The following is a 22485-nucleotide window of genomic DNA, read 5'->3' on the forward strand; positions in this document are numbered from 1 at the left end:
TATCCCCATACCTGTGAAAGGATTTCTTCTACCATTGTGGCACCTCCTATTCTAGGTGTCCGTAGTTGTCCCGTGTTTGCATACTGTTGTGTCTGCATGGGGACTGGTTGCGACTGCACTTGCGGTGCATTCATCTGCACTTGCTCTGGTTGCTGTGCCTGTTTCATTTGTGCGCTTGTGTCTGATATGCTGTGTGATCTTGGGCAAACCCTTCCCTTGTTTTTGTGCTGTATGGTGGAGGATAAGCTGTCTCTCCTCTTGAGAATTGGCCATTCGGCACGTTTCCTTGGCTCCCACATATGCACGCAATATGCCCTGTCATCCTGGAAGTCCAACATACTGGGGGTTCTAGTCTGACAACTCCCTCTTGATTAAATCCTCCCAGTGCGTTTTGATTCTCATTCTGTGCATTCTGAAGCCCACCTTGGTTATTTTGGAATCCACCCCATCTTCCTCTGTAGCCCATACCTCTGCCTCGTGGCATGAACCCATATCTTCCCTGGTCCATCGGGTGCTGATTATTCACCTGCGATGCACCCACTGCTTGCTGCATTCCCAATCCTTCTTTGCTTGTCAATACCGCCCCTTCCATGGCAAATTTTGACATTTGCTTCTGAACTAAATTGACTTCGTCAATTTTCCTAGCCTAATCTTTCTTCTTATTTTTCTCCTTTAATAGCCGACAGTGATGCAGTATTGTCAGCTGTATCTCAGCCCATGGTTTTGCTTCCATTCCCACTTGCTTCTTCATTTGCCTCTGTACTGGCTCGGGCAACGCCCGACATAAAATGTGGTAAAATAATGCCAGTTTTTTCCCACGGCTTACATGTTTCAAGCTGCCATCGCTCTTGAATATCCTGAATGTAAGCAATTGGATCTTCATCTTCCTTCATCATGCGTGTCATAATTGTACCCAAATCTGATGTCTCGGGATACTGCACCCTGAGAGCCCTCCAAACATCTGCTCTGCAATTATTGAATGGCGCTCCGTCATGCACTGTGTTTTGTGCTGTCACACCTGCTCTCCAGGGATAGCTGCCAAGAGACCCTTAATGTCCCCTATGGCCAATGTATTTCCTCCTTGCATTTTCTCTAATTCATAGATCAATTTCCCGACGTCCAACTCGGGAGCTTGCACCTTAAATTATCCTTGTCCATCTGCGGCCATGGGACATACTGTGGACTCGCTCCCCCTTTTTATAATGACGGAAACTGCGTAAACCCCATCTGCAATCAGCTCCCATTGTAAGCCTATCCATGGCAAGTACAATCGTCCCTGACCGTCTCCTTGCTGGTAACCATCTTAACCTGCTCATATATGGCAGGGATTCTCCCTTCTCACTATATGACCGTCCTCTAGGACGCTCTGGATATGGTATAGGATCTGGAATCCTATCCTTAGGTTGTTCCAGATCTGACCATCTTCTTTTTCCAATTGCAGGCTTCCTTGAGGAGCACACAAACTCCCTACTTCTCCCCCAAGGAAGGATTCTCTTTCCTCATCTGACATTTCTTGTCCCCAAGAAGTGGGACGGTCATCCCCTTCACCCTTGTCCAGGTTCAGTTTGCTTAAGGACAATGTTATATGCTTGTATCTGTGCAGGCTTCTCTCCGCCCTCTGCGCTCGAGGCAATAGGGATCGATCATCGCTCCCTCCAGTTTCACACTCGTTATTTCAGCGTAACTGTTGATAAACCTTATCAATCCTTTCCCCCAACGCTCTCCTTATCAAATCTTTCTTCTTCCAATACTACTCTAGATGCCCCTGATGTTGCTTCCTTAGCAGAAGGAACTGTTCTATTCTGCCCCATCGTATTTCTGGGCTTGGCCCTACTTGTTCTTTACAAATGACACAGCGTCAAGACCCCTCTGCCTCCTTCTTCGTTCTATTTCTTCATATAATTCTCTTCGTTTTTTCTAACTATCTATCTGATTCTATCCTCCTTGTCTTCGTTCTTCCCTTCTTACTCGGGGCCTTCACTCCTCTTCTTCCCTTTGTCTCTGTATTCTTTTGTCCCTTCATTTCTGCACTTCTTCCTCTTCTCTCTTCCATTCTCTTTTATCTGTCTTCTATCGCTCTGTCTATTGTCATATTTTCTTTGCTCAACTGCTTTCTTCCTTCTGTTGTTCCTCCTGATACACCTGCTCTTCTCGCTCCCTGCTCTTTCTTTTAAATTCATCTTCTTTCAATCTCTTCTGCCGTTCCTTGTCCCTTCTATCTTGCTTATCCTCATCTTCCTTTTGCCTGACTTCCTCTATGCTTTTCCTGGCCAATTTCAATAATATCTGTCCACCCAGCCATTCGTTCTGCACAAGTGCTATCAGCTTTATCCTTCTCTCCTTTCCATCTCTTAATACTTTTTTCTATCTATGTCGATACATTCAACCGCTCCCGCTTCTATTCTTGGTCTTGTATGATCTTAAAGATTTCCTCTTTTCTCTTCTTCTACTCTGGACTATCGTCACTGCTATAAGCGGGCAGTTCGTATATTGGATTACTAGACCCAGTCTCCGCTTTCAGTGCCTTCAAAGGATGCAGCCTTATTTCTTCCATGCTATCATCTTTTACTTCGGGCGAGGTAAGGGGAGCAAGGGCTCAACGCCTTCCTCTTTTCGCTGACTAAGCATCCACTCCTCAGGTGGCAGATCTTCCCTCTCTTCCTGAGCTCTAGAATAGCTAACCTTTTCTCCAACTTCTTCCCCGTGTATGCAGAGTGCATGTATGTGGTCATTTGTTGCAATACCGCTTTTGACAGTGATTTCCCCCCCCTTGTGGCCATGGCATGAACATCTTATCTGCTGTGCCTTCCACCCTACCACCCATTCCACAAGATACTGTTTGGTGTTGGGCATGTGCTTTGGCAGTGTCTGGTGCATAAGTGGAGTGTCTCCCATGAAGACCAGTCTCAATTGACTGTCAATACTTACCGGATTTTATAAAATTATTTCACCACTTTTCAATATTTTTAAAACAACAAATATGAGCGTGTTCCAAAGATTGCCGCTCAAGCCTCCTATTTTCTCACTTTACTATATCTACCTCTGGATTGGTACCAACCACTTCACTAGGGTATTTACTATAACTTCTCAACTCTTCTTTCAATAACTCTGCAGCTTCTACCACTTCTCCAATATTTCTTTTCAACAAACAGACAAACTAGTTGACCTTTCAAATTTAATAAAAACACCCTGTGATCACCTTTTTTCTGTTTGCTTCTTTAAATACCCTGTCACAGTGTTTAAAAAGTCTCCTTTTGTGAACCTGTTTGCACGTGGCCTATTTTACTCACGTTGGAGAGCGAGACATTTTCTTCTGGACTCCCTGAGTCAGGCCTCTAGGCGCTACTACCTCTTCACACAATATTTCCTCTTACTTAAAATTATCCTAACCCCGTCCCCTTATCCCAACCCCATCCCCTTATCATTCCCCTTAGTCTACTCCCCATTTGTTCATTAATCGACGCATGGCCTCCGATTAACCACTTTGCCTTCCTTCCGCAGAGCGCCTGTGGAAACCAGGCAGGGATTCCTTTAAGGGGAGGGTGAGGGGTCTGCCCACAGTCTCGATTCTACTTGCAAGTTTTCTATTTGGCTTCACGGGAAACCCTGCGATCGTCCAGCTAGATGGCAGAGGATGCCCAATCGTCCAAAAGAATGGGGACAAACTAGTTTGGATCTTTTAAAACCATCCGCAGTGATACCACGTCAGCTTTGGAGCCCTTTTTGGTAGCACGCATGCCCTGGATGGGATGCAGAATACCTCGGATACCAAATAATCAAACCTACTCAGGAAGATGGCTGAATATTTTCCGTTTTAAAATCGATTATCTAAAACAGGGAGTTACACCGGACATCATGGATATCGCACAAGCGTTCTCGAAGCATTTCATAAAAAAATACACTTTAATAGCAAAAACTCATCATACGTGGCTTCATACTATGGCAAACTAAGAAAAACTTAAGAGGGGTTGTGATTCATTCAAGGGGAACATCTAAGTATACTTTCTATAAGGGGTCAGGTTGTGATTAGATATCTACTGTCAGATGGACAACTTATGCCCACCTCTAGTGCAAGTCATTCTTTATCATTATTAAGTACACAGTATATTATTGGCTCTCAAACTATAAGCCCCTTTGTTATAAGGCCTTCTTCAATTGGTTGGGACGCTTGTGCTACTCTGGAACATTCGGCTCACTAACAGCACTTAAGCTCATGCCCAGGTGCCAAGAGGTGGACTTGACTTTACCTCCCCACCCAATTAGCCCAACGTCACATCACCCATGCCTTCTACCATGAAGATTGTCTTTGAACTTGGCCTTGCAGTGTATTTTTGTCTCTGGGAATATAAGGAAGTGGGAGCACACGCTATCATAGTTCAGGAACTGCATGCCATGCCCAACTCTATTTTCATCCTTGGCTCACGTGACAGGAGACCACAATTCAGCCCATTTTGCAGCATTTAATTGTCTTGAATGAATAAAACTTGGCACTCATGGTCTTCTTTCTTTGTACCTTAAGAAGGGATATTCAACATCTCACCTTCGCCGCCTTCAAGGATAGATAACCAGTCTTGGCTGCTTCAACATTGACACCAGGCCAGACAGCCCTTCCACCTGCTTCCATAATCTTGGCTAATTATTTGCTGCAATGCAACTTTCGATCTTTCTCTCCATGGGTTTGAACTCACTAAAGTTGTGACACTGATGTCCAGTTTCTATACAATGGTGTCTCCGCCTGCAGTCTATACACTACGTATAGCCATCTTGTATGATCACTTAGTCTACTTGCCTTGCTGCATCTGTACAATTATTAAAAAGGCTTACATTTTCTGCAGTGCTCTTCACACATGCAATCTTCTTTTTGCATATGAACGTTGACTCGATTCTTTATTTCGTCATAAGTTTCTATAAGGTCCATACATCTTCTTCAGTCTGTCTTCTCAGTGCGTCCCACTCATCTCTTGTGACATCACCAGCTCATTTTCTTGCTCTTTTCATACTCCTTCAGGGATTTCCTCCATGAGATTGTCTTCTCTTCGGGAATACACTGAAATAGCAGACCTGTTATCCACAGATAATCTTGACATTCTAGCTGTCACTGAATCATGGCTGCATGACAGGCCCAGCCCTTAGGCTAGCAATACCCGACAATTGCCAAATACTCAAAGCGGATAGATCCAATGCCAGAGGAGGCGGCCTAGCCATCATAGCAAAAGCTAACCTCACTATAAGACTCCTGACTCCACCTCCTCAAATCTTGCGAAATGCTCATTGCCAAACTTCCTATCTCTAATTGCCACACCTTAACCATCTACTTGCTATACAGACCTCCGGGGCCTAAAGGTACCTTTTGAGGAGGACATTTCCAGCCTTCTTGCCAATAACACAAAAGACTCCTCACAATTATTAATACTGGGCGATTTTAACCTTGGATTTAATGATCCAGAGGACAAATATGCTCAGGCACTAGCTACTATCCTCTCAGAGCATGGACTGACCCAAAATGTCTATGCACCAACCCACGTGCAATTGTGGACTGACCACCACCTGATTGTTTTTTCTCTGGCTATAAACAAACAAACAGCCAAAAATAAAGTCATGGCACCAGCCCTTCCAACTAGGAGCAAATAAAATATCACGTCAGACAAGCTACTACCATATATCCTTCCAGCCCTCAATTCTCTCCCAAGCGACTCCGACCCCAACCTCCTTGTTGAGGCATTCAATAATAAAATGTCTAAGGCTTAAGACAGTATTGCACCGGTCAGACTGCGCAAAAGCAAACAGCGTGCACACCTCAATGCCTGGTTTACACCCTATCGCAAAGACCTCAGACTAGAAAAAAGAAAACCTAGAATCTCTATGGCGCCACACCCCTTCAGATGAAAACAAGCTGCAACTGACTCATTTTGCAAATAATTACAAAAAGGAAATCATTTGCACAAAAAAGACCTCTATAATGAAAGAAGCTCCAATGCCAGCTCCAACACTAAGGAACTTTTCGTGATCCTTTGGGAACTGGAATCCCCCATTCCTCCTCTACACAATGCACCTAAGGACACACTATGGTGCACTAGCATTCCGAATGCCTTAACCAACAAAATAACGGCATTAATCGACTTAAAAACACAAATTGATGAGCTCAAGGAGAAAGGGAAAACTGCAATGCTGCTCCTCCTCGACTTGTCTGCGGCCTTCGACTTGGTGGACCACGAAGTACTGTGCAAACACCTAGCCTCGGCTGCCCACTTCTCGAGGGATGCAATAGCATGGGTCCAGTCCTTCTTAGACAACAGAACAATAAAAGTGTTCTCCCCTTCGGCATCGGCAGATCCTATCCAGACTACATGTGTCGTTCCACAAGGTTCTAGTGTGTCGCCAACCATGTACAATACATATACCAAGCCTCTATTTTACAAGTTGGACAGACTGGGTGTCACCTACACAAATTACACGGATGACACTCAGATCCTCCTCCACCTTTCGGGCAGTTTCGACAAGGATACGGCCTTCGTAAATAAAATATACCTCCTCATTCAGGCATGGATGGCATTTGATGACCTCTGCCTGAATGACGACAAAACAGATATCCTGATTCTTGGATCTGCTGCCAACCTAAAAAAACTGAATTCAAACTATTCTGCCTTTAACATAGACGGAAATACAATCAAGGTAGTTAAAGAAGTAAAAACCATAGGTTTTTACCTGGATTCCACCTTAACCCTCAGGAAACAGGTAAACTCCATGGCATCTTCTACTGCCTACACCTGAAAGCTCATCAGGGCCTGCAGACCATTCTTATCCAAAGCGAGCTGCATTATCCTTGCCAACGCCTTAATACTGTCAACATTTGATTACTGTAACGCCCTATACCTAGGGGCCAGCAAATATATCCTAGACAAAATCCAAATTTTACAGAACAATGCCCGAACAACGGCCCTGTATATAGCCAATAGAGAACATGTCTCTAAAATTAGAAGAGAACACCACTGGCTAAAGATAAATGACGGGATCCTACTCAAAACAGTTTTGCTGACATTCAAATGCCTTAACAATGCAGCACCCCATACCTAACAGAGAGAATGGTTAGGAGAACATCTACCCGACCCTCCAGAGTGGCTAACTCCTTTTGCCTGGAGATACCCAGATACAAGCTAAAATAATCTGGAGGAAATGGCTTCCCTGTAAAAGCTGCCCCATCCTGGAACGCATTACCTCCAGCTCTCAGAGCTGACCAATCCTACCTTAGCCTTAGGCGCAATACCCTGAACTGTCTGCGCTCCAATGACATAGGATCTCTACTGGACTTAACTCTGTTGTATATGCCTACGTATCTGCTTTATGTAACCTACTGTACCTTTTTGCTGTACTTCCTTTGTATATTTCCTAACGCCCTACTGTATCTATTTCATTGTGTAAACTAAGTATTCTTATACTCCTTGCGCCCAGTTACCTACAGGTTCGGTGCGCCCTACAAATCAATAAACAAACATTTGATACGGCTTTCTCAATGGGTATCTTTTCTTGAATATTTGCTGGGGAATGGTCACTACTGCTGGTGTCAAGCATGGCACGATTTCAGGCTCCCAGCATATAGGTAGTCGGGGTGTGGGGGCTAACTTCTACAGTTACTTTTGCAATCTGCCATCAATAAGGGATGAATAGGGCATAAAGTAACGTGTTCTCCAACATGGGATCTGTTTAGGTGCACATGTTTATTGAATATTCCCCAAAGTCAAGGTGAGACTATTCCCCTCGACGTCTGTAATATTCAATAAGCATTTGAATATATACAAAATGTCAATGCTATACAACTATAGCTACAGGTAAATGACTTGTCGTTGTGACTACTGCACTCATAATCCAGTCCTTTGTCCTCCCTACACACCCCATCCGTCCCAGCTAAGCTGAAAATAGTTTTTTTTACTGATCAAAGGATTAGTAGTTGGAGTGAAGAGTGTGTCTGTGCATTTGCCCTGCTGTTATTTTTTAAAATGTATGCTGCTGAGCAGCATGCTCAGGTGCCGTCCCTATTACTAGACAACCTCCCATTAGATGAAGGAAAGGAGACTATGGTCTAGGAGTGCATTAATAGTGAGGAACGTGTCATTTTAACTTCAATTTATCAAAGTGTGACATATGCAAATACTGTGTAGTTCAGTGATATCTTGGTTTCCTGCTGTGTTTTGCATTTCAACTTACAGCTTGTGATGTCTCCTGTTCTAGGAAATGGCTGAGAAATTTCTGGAAGGCCTCATCCCACTCGAGACCTTCTTGGAGGACTTTGCTTCTAAGAGACGTCTATCCCACCAGCGCCGTGTCAGAGTTGAGAAGCTTCAGGAGCTGTTAAAATTGCAGGAGACTACCACCCAGTCAAACCTGCAACAATCGGAGAGCCAGACCCAACCTTTTATGCAGCCAGGCACTGGACCATTACTGGTTGATCCGCAGACAATTCCAGGGCTACCTGGCAGGCGTTCAACTCCACCATTTCCATTACCGTACTCCCCTAGTCCCCCACTTACAGATCAGCCTGTGGGGCCGATTGCCCAGGGGAGCTTGGCTCCAGCCTCATTTCCTGGATACCAAAGTTCACAGATCATCCAGTCGAGCCCCCAAAGGACGTTCCCATATGGCCCTCCTTCAGCCCCTGGCAATTCACGACCTGCAGTTCCCAGTTTCTCCTATCCCCAGCCTGCAGTCCCAAGTCAGGCGGCAGGCTACCCAATGCCTGCCTACCCGCAGCCTGTGAGCTCCAGTTATCCTTACCCTCCAGCAGGTGGGCCTGGATACCATCAGCCAGGAGCCACAGGACCAGGATACCCCCAGCATCCTCCCGGTGCCCAGCCTACACATTCATTATCATCAGCTGGTCAGACTGCGTGCCCATATCCAACTCCGTCACAGATGCAGCCATACCCACGGCCCCCACAGCCCCCTTACCCTCAGTATCCAGGTCCTTCTCCTGGATTCCCACAGCCTTCCCTGCCCGTGGGTACTGGGTGGGCCAGGTACCCCACAGGACAGTGAAGGAGATGGATTTACTCTTCCCTATTTAATGAAGGCGACATAAGGGAGTCATGGTGATTGCATGATGTGAAGGAGTGCATTCTTAATTACCTGGACCTGACCCCAAAGAGCAAAGAGGATAGAATGACTTCCAACTGATGGACAGTACAAGCAGTTACACCAGTTTCTTTAGTCGTTATTACTCTTAAAATCCAACTCCATTCATTGCCTGCATGTGGCAATAGTGTCACCTTGTGGGTAGTATTTTTCTCAAAGTAATCTTATTGCTACACATAATTGATGAAGTTTGGAGTGGGATATAGGTGTTACTGAAAGTGACTGGCAGTCTCTTATATTCATTGCCCAACTTTATCCAAACAGACACTGACTCTGGAATGATGTTCATTCCTGTCATGATGTGTATGCAAAAAATGTAACTTGAAAAAAACTAACCTGGGTGAATAACCTACTGATACTAGTGATGGGGGCATTTGGTGAAACTTTAACAAATGTTTGCAAACACAGAAATGCACTTCCACATTTTGCACAGGCCTGCCTCAGTTAGCAGTCCTTTGATTCAGACTAAGTAAATGGAATGAAGGTTCAGCTTTTTTAGGTTCAGAATCGGCTTTGGGAAAGATCTGGCTCTGGGTTTAAATTGAGGCTAAAGATCACACTTAAAGTTAGTGTGATACTGAAACACTGTGTGACAATGTGCCTATCAAGAGCAAGGCCATGGGCTCTTTGTGTTGAGTCCTTGTGTCTTAGAGATGGAATAAGACCGCAGTCCCAAATTTGAATGCCTCTGAGCTATCAGTTGTGTATTCCTCAATTTTCAGATATTTCAGCTCTAGTATTCGAGCCAGAGCAGTCATGCCTTTCAGAGCAAGAATTCTAATGCACCAACCATTTTGTGAGTTCTAGTTCTCAGAAATTGGTTTAGAGGTGTGTAGTAATGTGTTTTAGTCACGAGTTATACACTGGGATGAGTTGAGTAGTCCAAGTTTCTTAGCAAACCCTCAAACCTTGAGATAAGAGATCTGGATTTGTCATCCGTTGGTCTGATTTTTCATTAAGAGGTAGGGTTTGTGTGCAGATGGTCTTAGTTTTCATGGGCTCTTAAAGATTATACTCGAGCTAACAAATCCTGAGCACTGGTGTCTCCTGTAACTGGAATGAAAACTCGGGTGTAACAAGTTTTAATGGTTCCTAGAGCTCATTAATCTCTATTTATGCTGCATTTTCATATTTCTTAGAGCCCACATTAAAGCTCAGAAATCTTCAGACCGTCACATCTCTCTGGGTTTAGATTATAGCCCAACCAAGATCCCTCACTATTTGTTCTGACTTACGTTTAGTACCATACTTGGGTCTTACATTTCTCTTAAGACTTTCATTAGACTCAAAGATCTGCATAAACTATGTGCTGCCTGGTTTAGAACCTGGAGTCTTACAGTACAACATAGAGGAGATATGGCCCGAGGCGGCGTGCCAACCCTGTTTTAAGGGTGCTAATGACGAATAAATGTTCTGCTGCCTGTCCTGCTCTACCAAAATGTTGAGGGGCTGTGATGAACGCAGACTATTGCCACATAGGTCTATTCAGTTGTGATATTTCAAAGCGGTTTGAAGGAAAATAATGCATATTTTATATATGTGCCTTATTAACTGCAAAACAAGTGTATTTTGACATGTCCATATTTAATGTTGCGACTATGTGTACTGACTAAAAAATGTTTTTTTTTCTTCGTACTTTTAAAGGTAAAGTAATATGTTTTAATAATACAAAGCTCTGATTAGCGTCCTTATCCCACATTGTCCTTCACCCACATTCTGCCTGACCTCTCAGGTCGCTTACTGTGTGGTTTAGCTCCCCAGAGCCCTCACTTTTGGTTCAGATGTTCACCTTTCTCAGAGCTGGAATAAACGCCCTAGGCTTCTCCCAGAGCTGGTTTTAGATCCTGCTCTAGTTCACCTTTCTTAAACAATACAAGAGCAATTTAGTGCCCTGGGTCCTATTGGAATCCTAGTTATACCCTACTCTTTTATAGATGGGATTGGAGCCCTACATTACCCTCCATTCTGAGAGAGCTGGGATGATGGACATTCAGAGCCCTATACAACCCCTGTGTTTCTGAGCTGTGATTATAGCCAGATATATCATTTGGCACTCTGAGGCTGAGAGCAGCACCATTTGGAGCCCCATGGTACCCCTTTCCCTATTTCAGGCCTGCGATTACACACTAGATATCCCTACCCTCTGAGAGATGTGTTGCTGCCTCAGAGCTGGGAATTTAAGCAAAATACATAGGCATGCCTCTTCACTATGATTTGGGATTAGAACCCTAGGTGGCCCACCCCTCAAACAGAGCAGGGAATAGATTCCTAGGTATGCATTCATTCTCTGAGCTGGGATTCAAGGCGCTGAGTGGTTTAGGCGCACACACACCCCTTCTAATGCTGGAATTGGTGAACCAGGAATACCTCTTATTTTTTACATGTTCGATTAGAGCCCTCTATCCCTCCCCTTTCTCAGAGCTTTGATTAAAATCATTTAGAGCTTTAGCTATCCGCCCCTACTTTAATGGTGGAAGTAGTAGAATCAAGGTATACTTTCACTTTCATAGCAGAAATGTCTCATTTATAGTCAGAAGAATCCGGCACCTCTCTCAGAACAGGAATTGGTGTCCCTAAATTGCCCTCCAGAGTAGATATGGGCTTAAAGCTTTAGCCATCAGTCCTATTTCTGAGCTGGGGTTAGAGCCATATATAGCCTTTGATACCATTCTGCTTTCAATTCGGGGAAAGGGGACTTTGGTATCTCCTTTTTTCAGAACTTGGCTTAGGGCGCTAAGTATCCCTTTCCCCGCTTGGGTGATGTTCAAGAAGTGATATCCCTACACTATTAAGTGCAAACATTAGAGGTATAAATATCCCTGGATTCTTGGATCTTGAACTAGATACATATGTAGCCTTCTACTCTTTCAGCGCTGGAATGAGATCCATTTATAGCCCTAGATCTCCCTCCCCATCTGAGAGCTGGTCCTGATACCTGCCTACCTCTTCTGGAGCTATGATTAGAGCCCTACACATCCCTACCACCTGTGAGTGTTTAGGTTAGTACCCTATGTGTCCTACCACTCTCTGAACTTGGATTTAATCCCTTGATTCCATTACCCATACACAGAACTGGGATTAGAACCAGAGATACTACTTTGCTCGCTCAATGCTGGGATTTGAGCCATTTTAAAAACTAGGTTTTTGTTCACTTTATTGGAGCTGGATTTGAGCCCTCATTATGTTGATCATTGGACCTCCATTCACAAAAAGGGTTTGCAAAACCTCACATCTCTTAGATCTAGAATACCATTGATTGTTGGTCAGAAAATCTTATCCCCTGTAGATCTAGATTAAGGAACCTCATCTTTCTGATCTGGGATTAAAGACAACACCTCCTTTGGAGTTATAGGAATATATTTCATACCCTGGTTACGGTTGGATTAGAGATGTAGGTCTTTGGTCACCAGATATCATCCCTTAACTTATAATATCCCCAGAATCACATCTGGGTTCAGTGTTTTTTCCATACATTGCATATTTGAAGTTCATACTTGGAGTAAGAGGCAGGTTGCTATGTATTAATTATGTGTAAGCACAATGGGATAAATATCAGTGTGCAACACACGACTTCCACTGGCATTGTAGCTGCCATATTTTGAATGTATTTATTGGCGTGCATTTTCAGAAGTGTGACCTTTTGGAATGTGTGGGCGGAGATGCCTGAAGATTTTTATTAAACATCTGATGGATCTACTTAGGATTTTGCTTCCTTTTTTCCTGTGCACATCAATTTCTGTTTTCCTGTCTGTTTCATTCAAGGTTTAAGCCTACACTTCCTGCTAGGAGAATTGCTGGTTGAAAGATATAGTTTTAAAATTATTTTATGATTGGGGGTCTTAAATGATGACAAGTGAACCCCCTTCCCTGTAGAACCACCTGCAGTAAAATCATTCATTGCCAAGCCCAGATCATAGGTGGGCTCAACCATACCACTTCTAGGAGAGCCAGGCAGTTTTGTGGCCTGACCTCCAAGCCAGGCCTCATGTTGCTTGCATTCTTCTGCTGTGGAACAGTGATGGGAGTAAGCATGCTATCTGCCACCCTTTCAGGTGTAATTCCCAGGATGACCGTTAGCCATAGGAAGGCTAGAGGTGCTAGTGCAGCTGCCACTGTCGACACTCAAGATCGCACATTGCTGTCAAACATGAACAGCAGACTGGTAGCAGATGTGCGTGGCTTCTCTAGCCCTAATGGTCAGCACACTGGCAAGTGGAGGACGTGACCTGAGTTCTCAGCCAGGGAACTGATACAGAGAGGTGCCAGGCTCTTCCGTCCGTCCTTGGCTGGAGACAGGAGAACATCCTCAAGTGAGCTGTATTCTGTTGTGGAACTTTGTACACAAAGGACCCGCATAGTCCCTGGGGAGGACTCCTTGTATGGCTTGTAGTGACTGATCTAGCTCGAGGCTGCAAAGGGTGGAAGTCAGGAGTTGGGTCCAGAGATAGCTTCAGGGGAAATATCTAGACCTACAAAATGGATCGGGCTATTCCCAAATAGTGTCAGGTGGTGGAGCCACATGACTCTCACCAGGAAGTGGGAAAGCACTTTCTGAAGCTTGCTCTCTAGAAAAGCATACAGGCTGCTGCTGGCCTCTCCCAGCCTGCGAGGCGTGTGTAGCCTTTCCCATCATCCATAGGCCAGCTAAGACTAAGTAGAGCTGGAGGGGTGCCATCCCTTGGGCATCCAGTGTGCAGCCAACTAAGAGCAACTGTAGGGCTTATTGGTACTCAATGTACCTTGTGACTAGGCCTCGCCAACTTATTCAGCTCTACTAAGAGGATGCCCTGGCAAAGGGAATCTTCTCTTTGCTGGGCCCGTTCTCTTGCTATTTACCTTGAGGACTGGCTGACCAGTTAAGTGTTTATTTACTACTTGTCTCTTGCTGCCCCCAACCTAAAACTCTCTAGTTTTCCCTCTCTTCCTGTATCCTTTCTCTCCCAACTACTTAATTCAACCCTCCCCTTCTTGCTTTCTTGTGATCCTGTGTCAATCTTTCCCACCATCTCAATCAGTTTTCATAGCCATTTGCAGCCCGGCCCATCTCTTTCTCCCGCTGCTCTTTTCCCCACACTTCCCCCACCTTCCCTCTCCCTCTCCCATCCCTACTTTAAATCTTTTTAAATACATGAACCCCCTTGCATTTACGCGCCGCCCCTCTTGGATGTGTCTTAATACCTCTAGCTGCACATTCACTCTCCGATGTTTCTGATCCCTGCTTGACAGACTGTGGTGAAGTCCTGATTCATTTCTGAGTGCTGCAATATTTCACCAAGTTGGGATCCCCGTTCAACCTTGCTAAATCCATTCCACTCATAAGCTCCCAACATCTAAGGGGCAATTCAGACTGTCTCCTTTCATTGCCAGCATTCCACTCATCAGCACTGCCTCTCTTGAACCAGCACCATTCTCTGATAGAGCTTTGATCTCAGCGCTGCCTGAGCCTTTGAAATAACTTGCATGCTATAATCCACAACACTGGTCCCCACCTGTAAGCCATCTCTTCCATGGATGTATTCCCCTGTATGTTCTAATTACTCCAAAGGACCCCTCTGCCAGTGTTTGAGTTTGATCTGGCTTCTATTGGCATGCAACCTTACACCGACTCTGTGTTGGCTTGTTCCATCTGTCTGATATTCCAAGTTCATGCTAGGGTGTGGAGATGTTTTCAACTATTACATCCAGGGGGTTGCACTGATATGTTCAACCATAAGTGTAGTCAACCAGTCTTCTACCATCTAGATTGTGTAAACATGCTGTCATTGCTTGTCATACTATTCCCAACATTCATATGATTTTTAAGCTGTTCGGCCCTCTGCCAGGTCCTGTGTGGTATGCCATTATTGATGCACCCAGCTCTGAGCGTATTAGCTCTTCATTAAATTTGACTTCCATCTCTGTATTACTTCTAACATCACACTTATGTATCCTTTGTACATCTACCTGGTGTGGACCTCCACACGTTCCAAAACGTTGTGTTAAGGAGCAGGGATTCTTGTTTGTAATTTGCCCAGACGCTCATCTGTAACTATGTCAGACACTTTTTCTTTTCTCCTCCCGATGTTAATCCATAGCAACATCCGTTTACAAAAGTCTCTTGCTGTAATTATACTGTCTCATATAGTGAGGTTGACAAATTGCCAACACCTCCTCTTGCAGACATTCCCGATAATCCCACCCCCTTTCTCAGTTGCTCCAGGAATACAGCCGTAATGAGCCCTGCTGCATCAACCAGGCCTCTTGCAACACCTTGGTTTCATCATTAGTTTGACCATTCTTTGGATGCACTCCTCTTGATTGCAGCATCTGTATTTGACACCCTTCATTACCTATAATGTTCCTTTACTCCTGACAGTTGCTCTTATCTAAAATCGTGTTCACCATCCCACCACCAACTTGCCCCACTCCTTAATTGTTATGGCCTGGGAAGCCTCACTCACCATACCAGGGTGCATCCCTAAACGTCTGTAGTTCCACTAGACCTCCTTTTTTCCATGACTGCCTACAATTCATCTTGCCTAAAAGTCATCTTCCCAGTATCATTGCACATCAAATATAGTAAGTAGTTCAGGTCACACATGCTCATGGAAAACCCCCAAATTCCTTTTGCTGACCACATCTGATCTATAAACAACTGACCTCTGTTGTTCTCTCATTCTTCCAATAATGTGCGTTTCACTCTGGCCGGCCTCCGTTGACACTGCGTCCGTACCCACCTGCGAGGTAGAAAACCTTGGGGTCATCTTCAACTCCCCTCTCTCCTTCTCTCACATTTTGGACATATCTAAAATGTCTATCTATCAGCTACACCTCCTCAGAGATACTTTACCTTTTCGCACTTTCCCCCAGTGGCTCACTGTCTTCAGAGCCCTGGTTCTCTCTAGGCTGGAATATTGCAACAGCCTCTAGTCTTCTTCCCTTCGCCCTCTGCAACTCAACCAGAACAGAACCGCAAGATTTATCCTTGGCCTCGAGCACAAGGACTGCATCTCTCCGTCGCTGAAATCCCTTCACTGGCTCCCCTTGGCTGCAAGGAACAAGTTCAAGACCCTCTACATTGTCCACAAGGCTTTCTGGGGCGTAGGACCTACCTACCTACCTGCAGCACTGTCTACCTAAATACTGTCTGTCACAAGCCCTCCAACCTTCTGCGAGTGAGCCGGTTCTCCAAGCAGAGATTTGGAGGGATATCCTTATCCACAGCAGGTGCCTCCCTCTGAAATAGCCTCCCTGCCGCCCTCCGCCTTGAGCCTGATCTTAAGTTCATGAAACTCCTCAAGGCCTTCCTCTTCTCCTGTTCCTTCTCTCTCCCACAACCCTGCTTACCTAGCACTCTGCTCCTTCCCTCTCGCTCTCCTCTTCCTTACAGCTTGCTGGCTGGCCCCTGGTGTACCTCAGAGTCTCACAGGTCCCAGACACACACGCCAGTCCTCTCTCGCACCTGCCTCAGGGCCCTACACCCCACCCACCTCGCTGCACTTGAGAAATAACTCAGGAGAGTGGCTCGCTCTGCACTTATCCCAGTCTCCACCGACTGGGTGCACTTGTACCTCCCCCCCGCTACCATCTGTGCACTTGCACGATCCGAATGCACTGTGCCTGAAGACAGTCTGTCTGTTCTCACCCCTAATTGCACTGGTAAAACTGCAGAATCACTGTCAGGCCTACTTGCTGTGTCTCAACTGTTAAATGTATTTTATGCACTTACTCTGCCTGTGCAGACTACTATTGTCTCAAAAGTTCAAGGGCTCTGAGCGACTGTTGTTTTTTTCCCCACAATTTCCAACCCTCTTTGAGCGCTTTGAAACACTTGCATGTGTATAGGTGCTTTATAAATAAACAGTACCATACTTTACCATCCGTGGGGGGGCCTACGATTTGTTGCTAAACAGATAATCGACATCAGTTACCTGCTTGATACCATGAGCTGCTAATAAACCTGATCGGTAATGATTCAGGCAAATTCATCCACCCACATGGGCTTGCTTAAACCTTTAAAATGTTCATCAGAAGACTACCTTTTTGTTGAGAGAATCCACAACATCAATGTCCACCTGATATTGGGAACCCATCTACACAGTCTGAAGTTGGTAGAATGTGGCCAAATCCTTTCCTTTTAAACATGCTCGTCAGGATAGGGGCCTGTTCTACCATCCAGGGGTCTTCTGTTAACCAAGCATGGCCAACTTTCACTTAAAGACACCTCTTAAAGGAGAAGTGCATTCAGGTGTTCTAATAGACAAATCGCAGATACATAGATTTTGGACCAATTAACGATCCGTTAAGAGATCTTTCAGTTCATCTTACCTTACATTTGTGATACTAATATGTTAATGTTAATGGTATTTATATAGCACACCGTCACCAACGGAGTTGGTCTCCAGGTGCTCAGGCGGATCTGTAAAGAAAGGTGGACGGGGTGGGTTAGTGGGTGAAGAGGGCGTAGGAAAGTGAGAGATGGTTGGCAGCTTCAGTTCGGTTTTCACTGTGCGCTGAGCTTGGGTGTGCAAATAGGATCGAAGCGGGACCTCGCGTGCTGTTGCAATCTATGTGCTGGTTGTTTGTTGTTGCGGTGTGGTGAAGTCTTGTGCAGTTTGCTGTGAGAGTGGTGGTTGTGTTGGTTTTGTGTGAATTAAGTAAGCAGAAATTAGAGGTTTTGGTTAGTGAGTTATATGTCTCATAATCCCTGTAGTTTAGTTTATGTATCAGGTAGTCATAGTGGGTTGGTATATTCTCTCTCTTGGTTTAATGATTGTCTAGTTTCTGTGGTGATATTGTGGCTATTTCAGCAGATAAAATGGAATAGTACCCCAGGTTAGGTGAGCATTGTCCCTAGATCGATAGTGGGGTTTTATTATCATTACCCAGCTTATTTCTATCTATTTACGGTAGTTCATTGGGTAGTATACATTTCTCTTCCCTTTTCTGACTGTCTAGTTTCAGAGCCGGGGAAAAGTTTGGCCCCCAGCTAGGCTGTTGAGCTTGGTGCACACAGGGTGCGGGCATAAATCCTGCTTATGTGGTGGAGTTATATTATCTCTCCCTGTTCTTTGCTATACATTACTGTCTATGTTTCATTGCTGCCTGTGCCCCCGAAGGTGCCAGGTGCCATATCTGTGAAGTGCATGAGCCCCCAGCCATCATTTAGTCACATTCTAATCAGTTGGGCTATTTCCGTGCCTTAGCACCAATATATCACCTCTATTTGACATCAGCAGCTGCGACTGATATGCAACGACCCTTGTCATGACTTTCTTGCACTACTTGGCAAATGTTCTGTATGCATCTACGAAATCACGTTTCCGCCTGCAAAATGCGGAAAACCCTGATTCAATGCATACACATTGGTTTATTCGCTTTGCGCAAAGACACCTTGTTTTACTTTTCAATCAATGTAAAGTCGAGATTTTAGTTTATATGTATGTTTTGTATTATAATGCAATTTTTTTCAATACATCGATCACAGCCATTTCAACGGTGTACGGTCATCACTATGGAAAGTACAGGGCACCCATCAATTATATTGTGGGTGATAAAAAATGAATCACATTGGTAAAGATTTTTCGTGGTTAACATCCATAGTTAAAATCTTTCAGTTGGCTTGCTGGTTCTCGTTATTGGTACAGCGAAGGGGCAAACAACGGCAGCACGGTTGTTCTAGATAATTGACATGATCATTCCATTGGACAGGAAGATGTTCATATGTTGACTGCATTGGATCTCTTTGAAATGTGAGGATGGATATTGTACCAGTATTTATATTTTATGCCACCGCAGAATATTATTGTATTTGTGCCGAGCCTCCCTGGATGCCATATTTGCTAATATTTTCGATTGAAAGTAGTCACTGTGATACCTTTTTGAAGGGCCTCTCTCCTCTGGAGTTCCTTCAGGGCCCCCTTGGGTGGGGGGGGGGGTTTATGTGTATTGTAAAGTAACATTTCATTACAGAAAGTGTAATCTAGACACATTCATACATGAAAATAATGTTATTCATTCAATTCTTGTTTTTAAAAATGTTTTCAGATATGTTTCATTTAACAGAGGCAAGAAACACAGGCAGTATGAAATACAGGTGCGGTGAGGGTGCAAGACATTCATGGCGGTAGTAGAGGGGGGCATAGGGAGATGCAGAGATAGAGATGGGAGATGAAGGGGAGAGAAAAGACATAGAGGAAGGAAAGAGTAAGTGAAAGGGATAAAGAGAGCAACATAATGAATTTGGAGTGCTAGAGGGATCGGGAAATAGAGGATGAAAGAAAAAGATGAATTGAGCGAAAGAGAGGGATGGAGATATAGAGGTTGAGAGCTAGTGTGAGAGAGGGAGACGCAGCATACAAGATATAGATTGAGAGAAAAAGTAAGATACAGAAAAAGATATAGAACTATTTTTTTTATTATTATTTTTATTTTTGGTTTATTCAAGTAAAAACCTTTACAAAATCAATTTTACATTTTTCATACAATACTTGAAACAATTAAAAGAAAAATAAGAAGCAATTCAACATACTTCTAACACATTTCTAAGAAACCTTTACTATTGAGTGAGAGGAGAAATGTGATAGAGATGATGGAACAAAAGTAAATAAAAGATTGAGATAGGCACAGTGATAAAGTAGGACAGGGAGAAGAGGAAGTGAAAGGGTGAAGAAAGAATAGTGTGATCAAGAAATCAAGATGGGGGATGGGAAGAAAGTTTGAGATTGAGAGATAAGAATAGTGATAGAGAACGTAAAATAGAGAAGAGAGGATGAGTAAGTAAAAGGGAGAAATGGTGATTGAGGAGTGAAAGCAATAAAGAGAAATAAAGCAACAGTCGGAGGCCTATAGTGAGCAAGAGGAATATACAGAAATTGATCCATTAAAAAATAAAGAGAAAGGGGAAGAGAAATAGATATAGAGAGCTGGCAAGAGAGTGAAAAAGAGTAAGAGTCATACGTAGAGCAAAGGATTAATATAATATTGACTTGGAACCAACTTTCCTGCAAAACATCAAGCCTGTCATCCCAGAAAACAAATTCAGATCTGTTGTCCAAGCCTTGGCCCTCTCCCATCTGATTGGTGGCAATGCCTAAGGCCTTCCGGCAACTACCCCGGCAATTACCCTGGCTCCACTGAATCGTGTCCTGCAGGATGCAGCGGACTCATCAAAGGACACCACGAAGTCGACATCACTGACCCTCATCGAACTGTACTTGCCACCACTGCAAGACTGTATCATTTTCAAATCCTACTCCATCATATACAAGACTCACCCTGAAGTCCATGGGGTTCCTCTGTGAAAAACGCTCCAGAGGCCTACGATCCACCAGAAGTAAAGACATGTGCAGACTTGAACTCAATCAGTGCAGTAAGGAAAAACCCCGAAGACCGTCCTTCTCTGTCTATGCCCCAAGACTCTGGAAGCGCATCCCCATTGATATCCGAATTGCCCCCTCGCTTCTACAGTTCAAGGAGTAGCTCAAGATCCTCCTCTTCAAGGAATGGCTCCACCCTAACACCTAGGTCCGTACATCGTCCACTCCCCATCTTACTTGTTACTGGGTGATCTAATCCTTACTGTTTTCTCCCCTGGTCACTTGTCGATCCATTGCTGACTATTGCCCTCCCTTACCTGTTAGATCCCTACTCCTTTGTTTCTCAGCTCCCTAACCATATTCTTCCACCTATGATTGTAAAGCGCTCTGTTGCTCCCCGAAACTAGGCTGACGATCAATAAATGCACAGTAATAAAAAATAATATAGAGCGCGAAATTGAGAGAAGTGTGATAGAGAAAGTGAGTGATGGAGATGGGAAAGAAAGAGAAAATAGTTAAAGAGAAATAGAATGACTGGAGAAAGGGGTATCTGGTATTAATATTGCCACATATATGGTCACCGTAAATAATATCGCTGCGAAAATGTCTTGGCGATATTATTTGGGTGAGCATATATGTGGCGATAGGGGCAACAAAAAAAAATGTGGGGGTTGCAGGGGTGTCTCCCGCATGTTCCATGCAATAATGTCGCCACAAAAAACGACCATTTTTCGGCGATATTTTTGTATGGCGATATTTTTGTGACGACATTAATACATGGAACCGAGAAAGGGACTAAGAAAGTAAGGGAAAGAGACTGAGGCATAGAAATAGAGAGGAGAGTGAGAGAGAAAGTAAAGTAATAGGAGAGGGAGAAAAGGGGGAAAAGGAGAATGAGTATGTATAGAGAGAAAGGGTAGGTAATAAGAGATGGAATTAGAGAGTAAGAGAACGAGAGAAATAGAGTATGAGAGAAAAAGAAAGAGCAATAGAAAGTGGAAGAGTAATTGAGAAAGTGACAGATTGGGGAAAGAAATGAAGAGTAAGAGAATTTGAGATTGGGAGAGGTAGAATGATCAGGTAAGAGAAAGCATAGAGAAAGGGATGGCAAGAGACAGAAATAGAGTAAGAGTAATATAGAGGGAAATCGAGAGAAAAAGCGACGGGAGAAAAAGAAAAATGGTGAAGGAATTGGAGTAATAGTGATATTTACATAGAGAGCTAAGATACAGAGAGTGATAAAGTAGGAGAGAGATTAATAGGGAAACAGAGAGAATGGATGGGTAGAGAGAACATGGCATATGTCTTTTTACTTTCAAAATGAACATATTTTTGAATAAAAAGTTATAGATGTACATTTGAGATGCACGACATTGATGAACACGTATCTTCTACATTTGTTGAAATAATTATTCAAAAATAAATAATACCACACACATCGGTCAAGATCTCATTTTAGATGATCTCTCTTTAATTTCACTCACAAATGCACACTATTTTTACAAGTGCATGTGACATTTCTGAAGATGGCATTTATCTAATAAAAATCATAACGGGTACATTTACAAATATGTTTTATACATTTTCTTAAACATTTTTAAATACAATTTTTTTTCACCTGCTTTTTGATTCACAACACCACTTTACTTGAATCTGCATGGCAGTTTTGCTACAATTGCATACTATGGAGGACACTAAACTGTTGCAATGTTCTTCAGCATAGAGGGCGCCTTTGGAACAAAACCAGTTCTCGAGCTGTACGTTTCCATTGCCAATACAGTCAAAGTGAGATGTCTCATGAATTCGATCACCATAAGCTTGAATACTGGCTTGCCTACCCCTTTGTACTTTTCTTTTTGTAAAAGCCATATCTTAACGCAATAGTCCTGCAGAACTAGCAGTTCTGACCTGTTGCCTTCTCACTGTGAGCCAGTAGCACTAGCACTGCTTGTAGGGGCATCCATACCATCTATGCCGAAATGCAACCTGTTGGAACACGACTATAGATGATTGCTTATGGACTGAGATAATTTTTGTATCTCTTCACGTCCCTTTTTTCCCC

The 22485-nt window shown here is 43.8% G+C and overlaps 1 protein-coding gene across 2 annotated transcripts in view; it reads left to right on the plus strand.

Moving 5' to 3' along the window:
• The window catches only part of VPS37C (VPS37C subunit of ESCRT-I), a 110157-nt gene extending 97335 nt beyond the window's left edge, over positions 1 to 12822 (plus strand). For both annotated transcript variants that reach the window (XM_069628884.1, XM_069628885.1), the window contains one exon: positions 8227 to 12822. In XM_069628884.1, the coding sequence (XP_069484985.1) occupies positions 8227 to 9030 (804 nt within the window). In that variant the 3' untranslated portion in view covers positions 9031 to 12822. The remainder of the gene's footprint in view (positions 1 to 8226) is intronic.
• The last annotated feature ends 9663 nt before the right edge of the window (positions 12823 to 22485 follow it).

Source organism: Ambystoma mexicanum, chromosome 12 (assembly GCF_040938575.1).
Source record: "Ambystoma mexicanum isolate Mex_15411 chromosome 12, UKY_AmexF1_1, whole genome shotgun sequence".
Classification (NCBI taxonomy): domain Eukaryota; kingdom Metazoa; phylum Chordata; class Amphibia; order Caudata; family Ambystomatidae; genus Ambystoma; species Ambystoma mexicanum.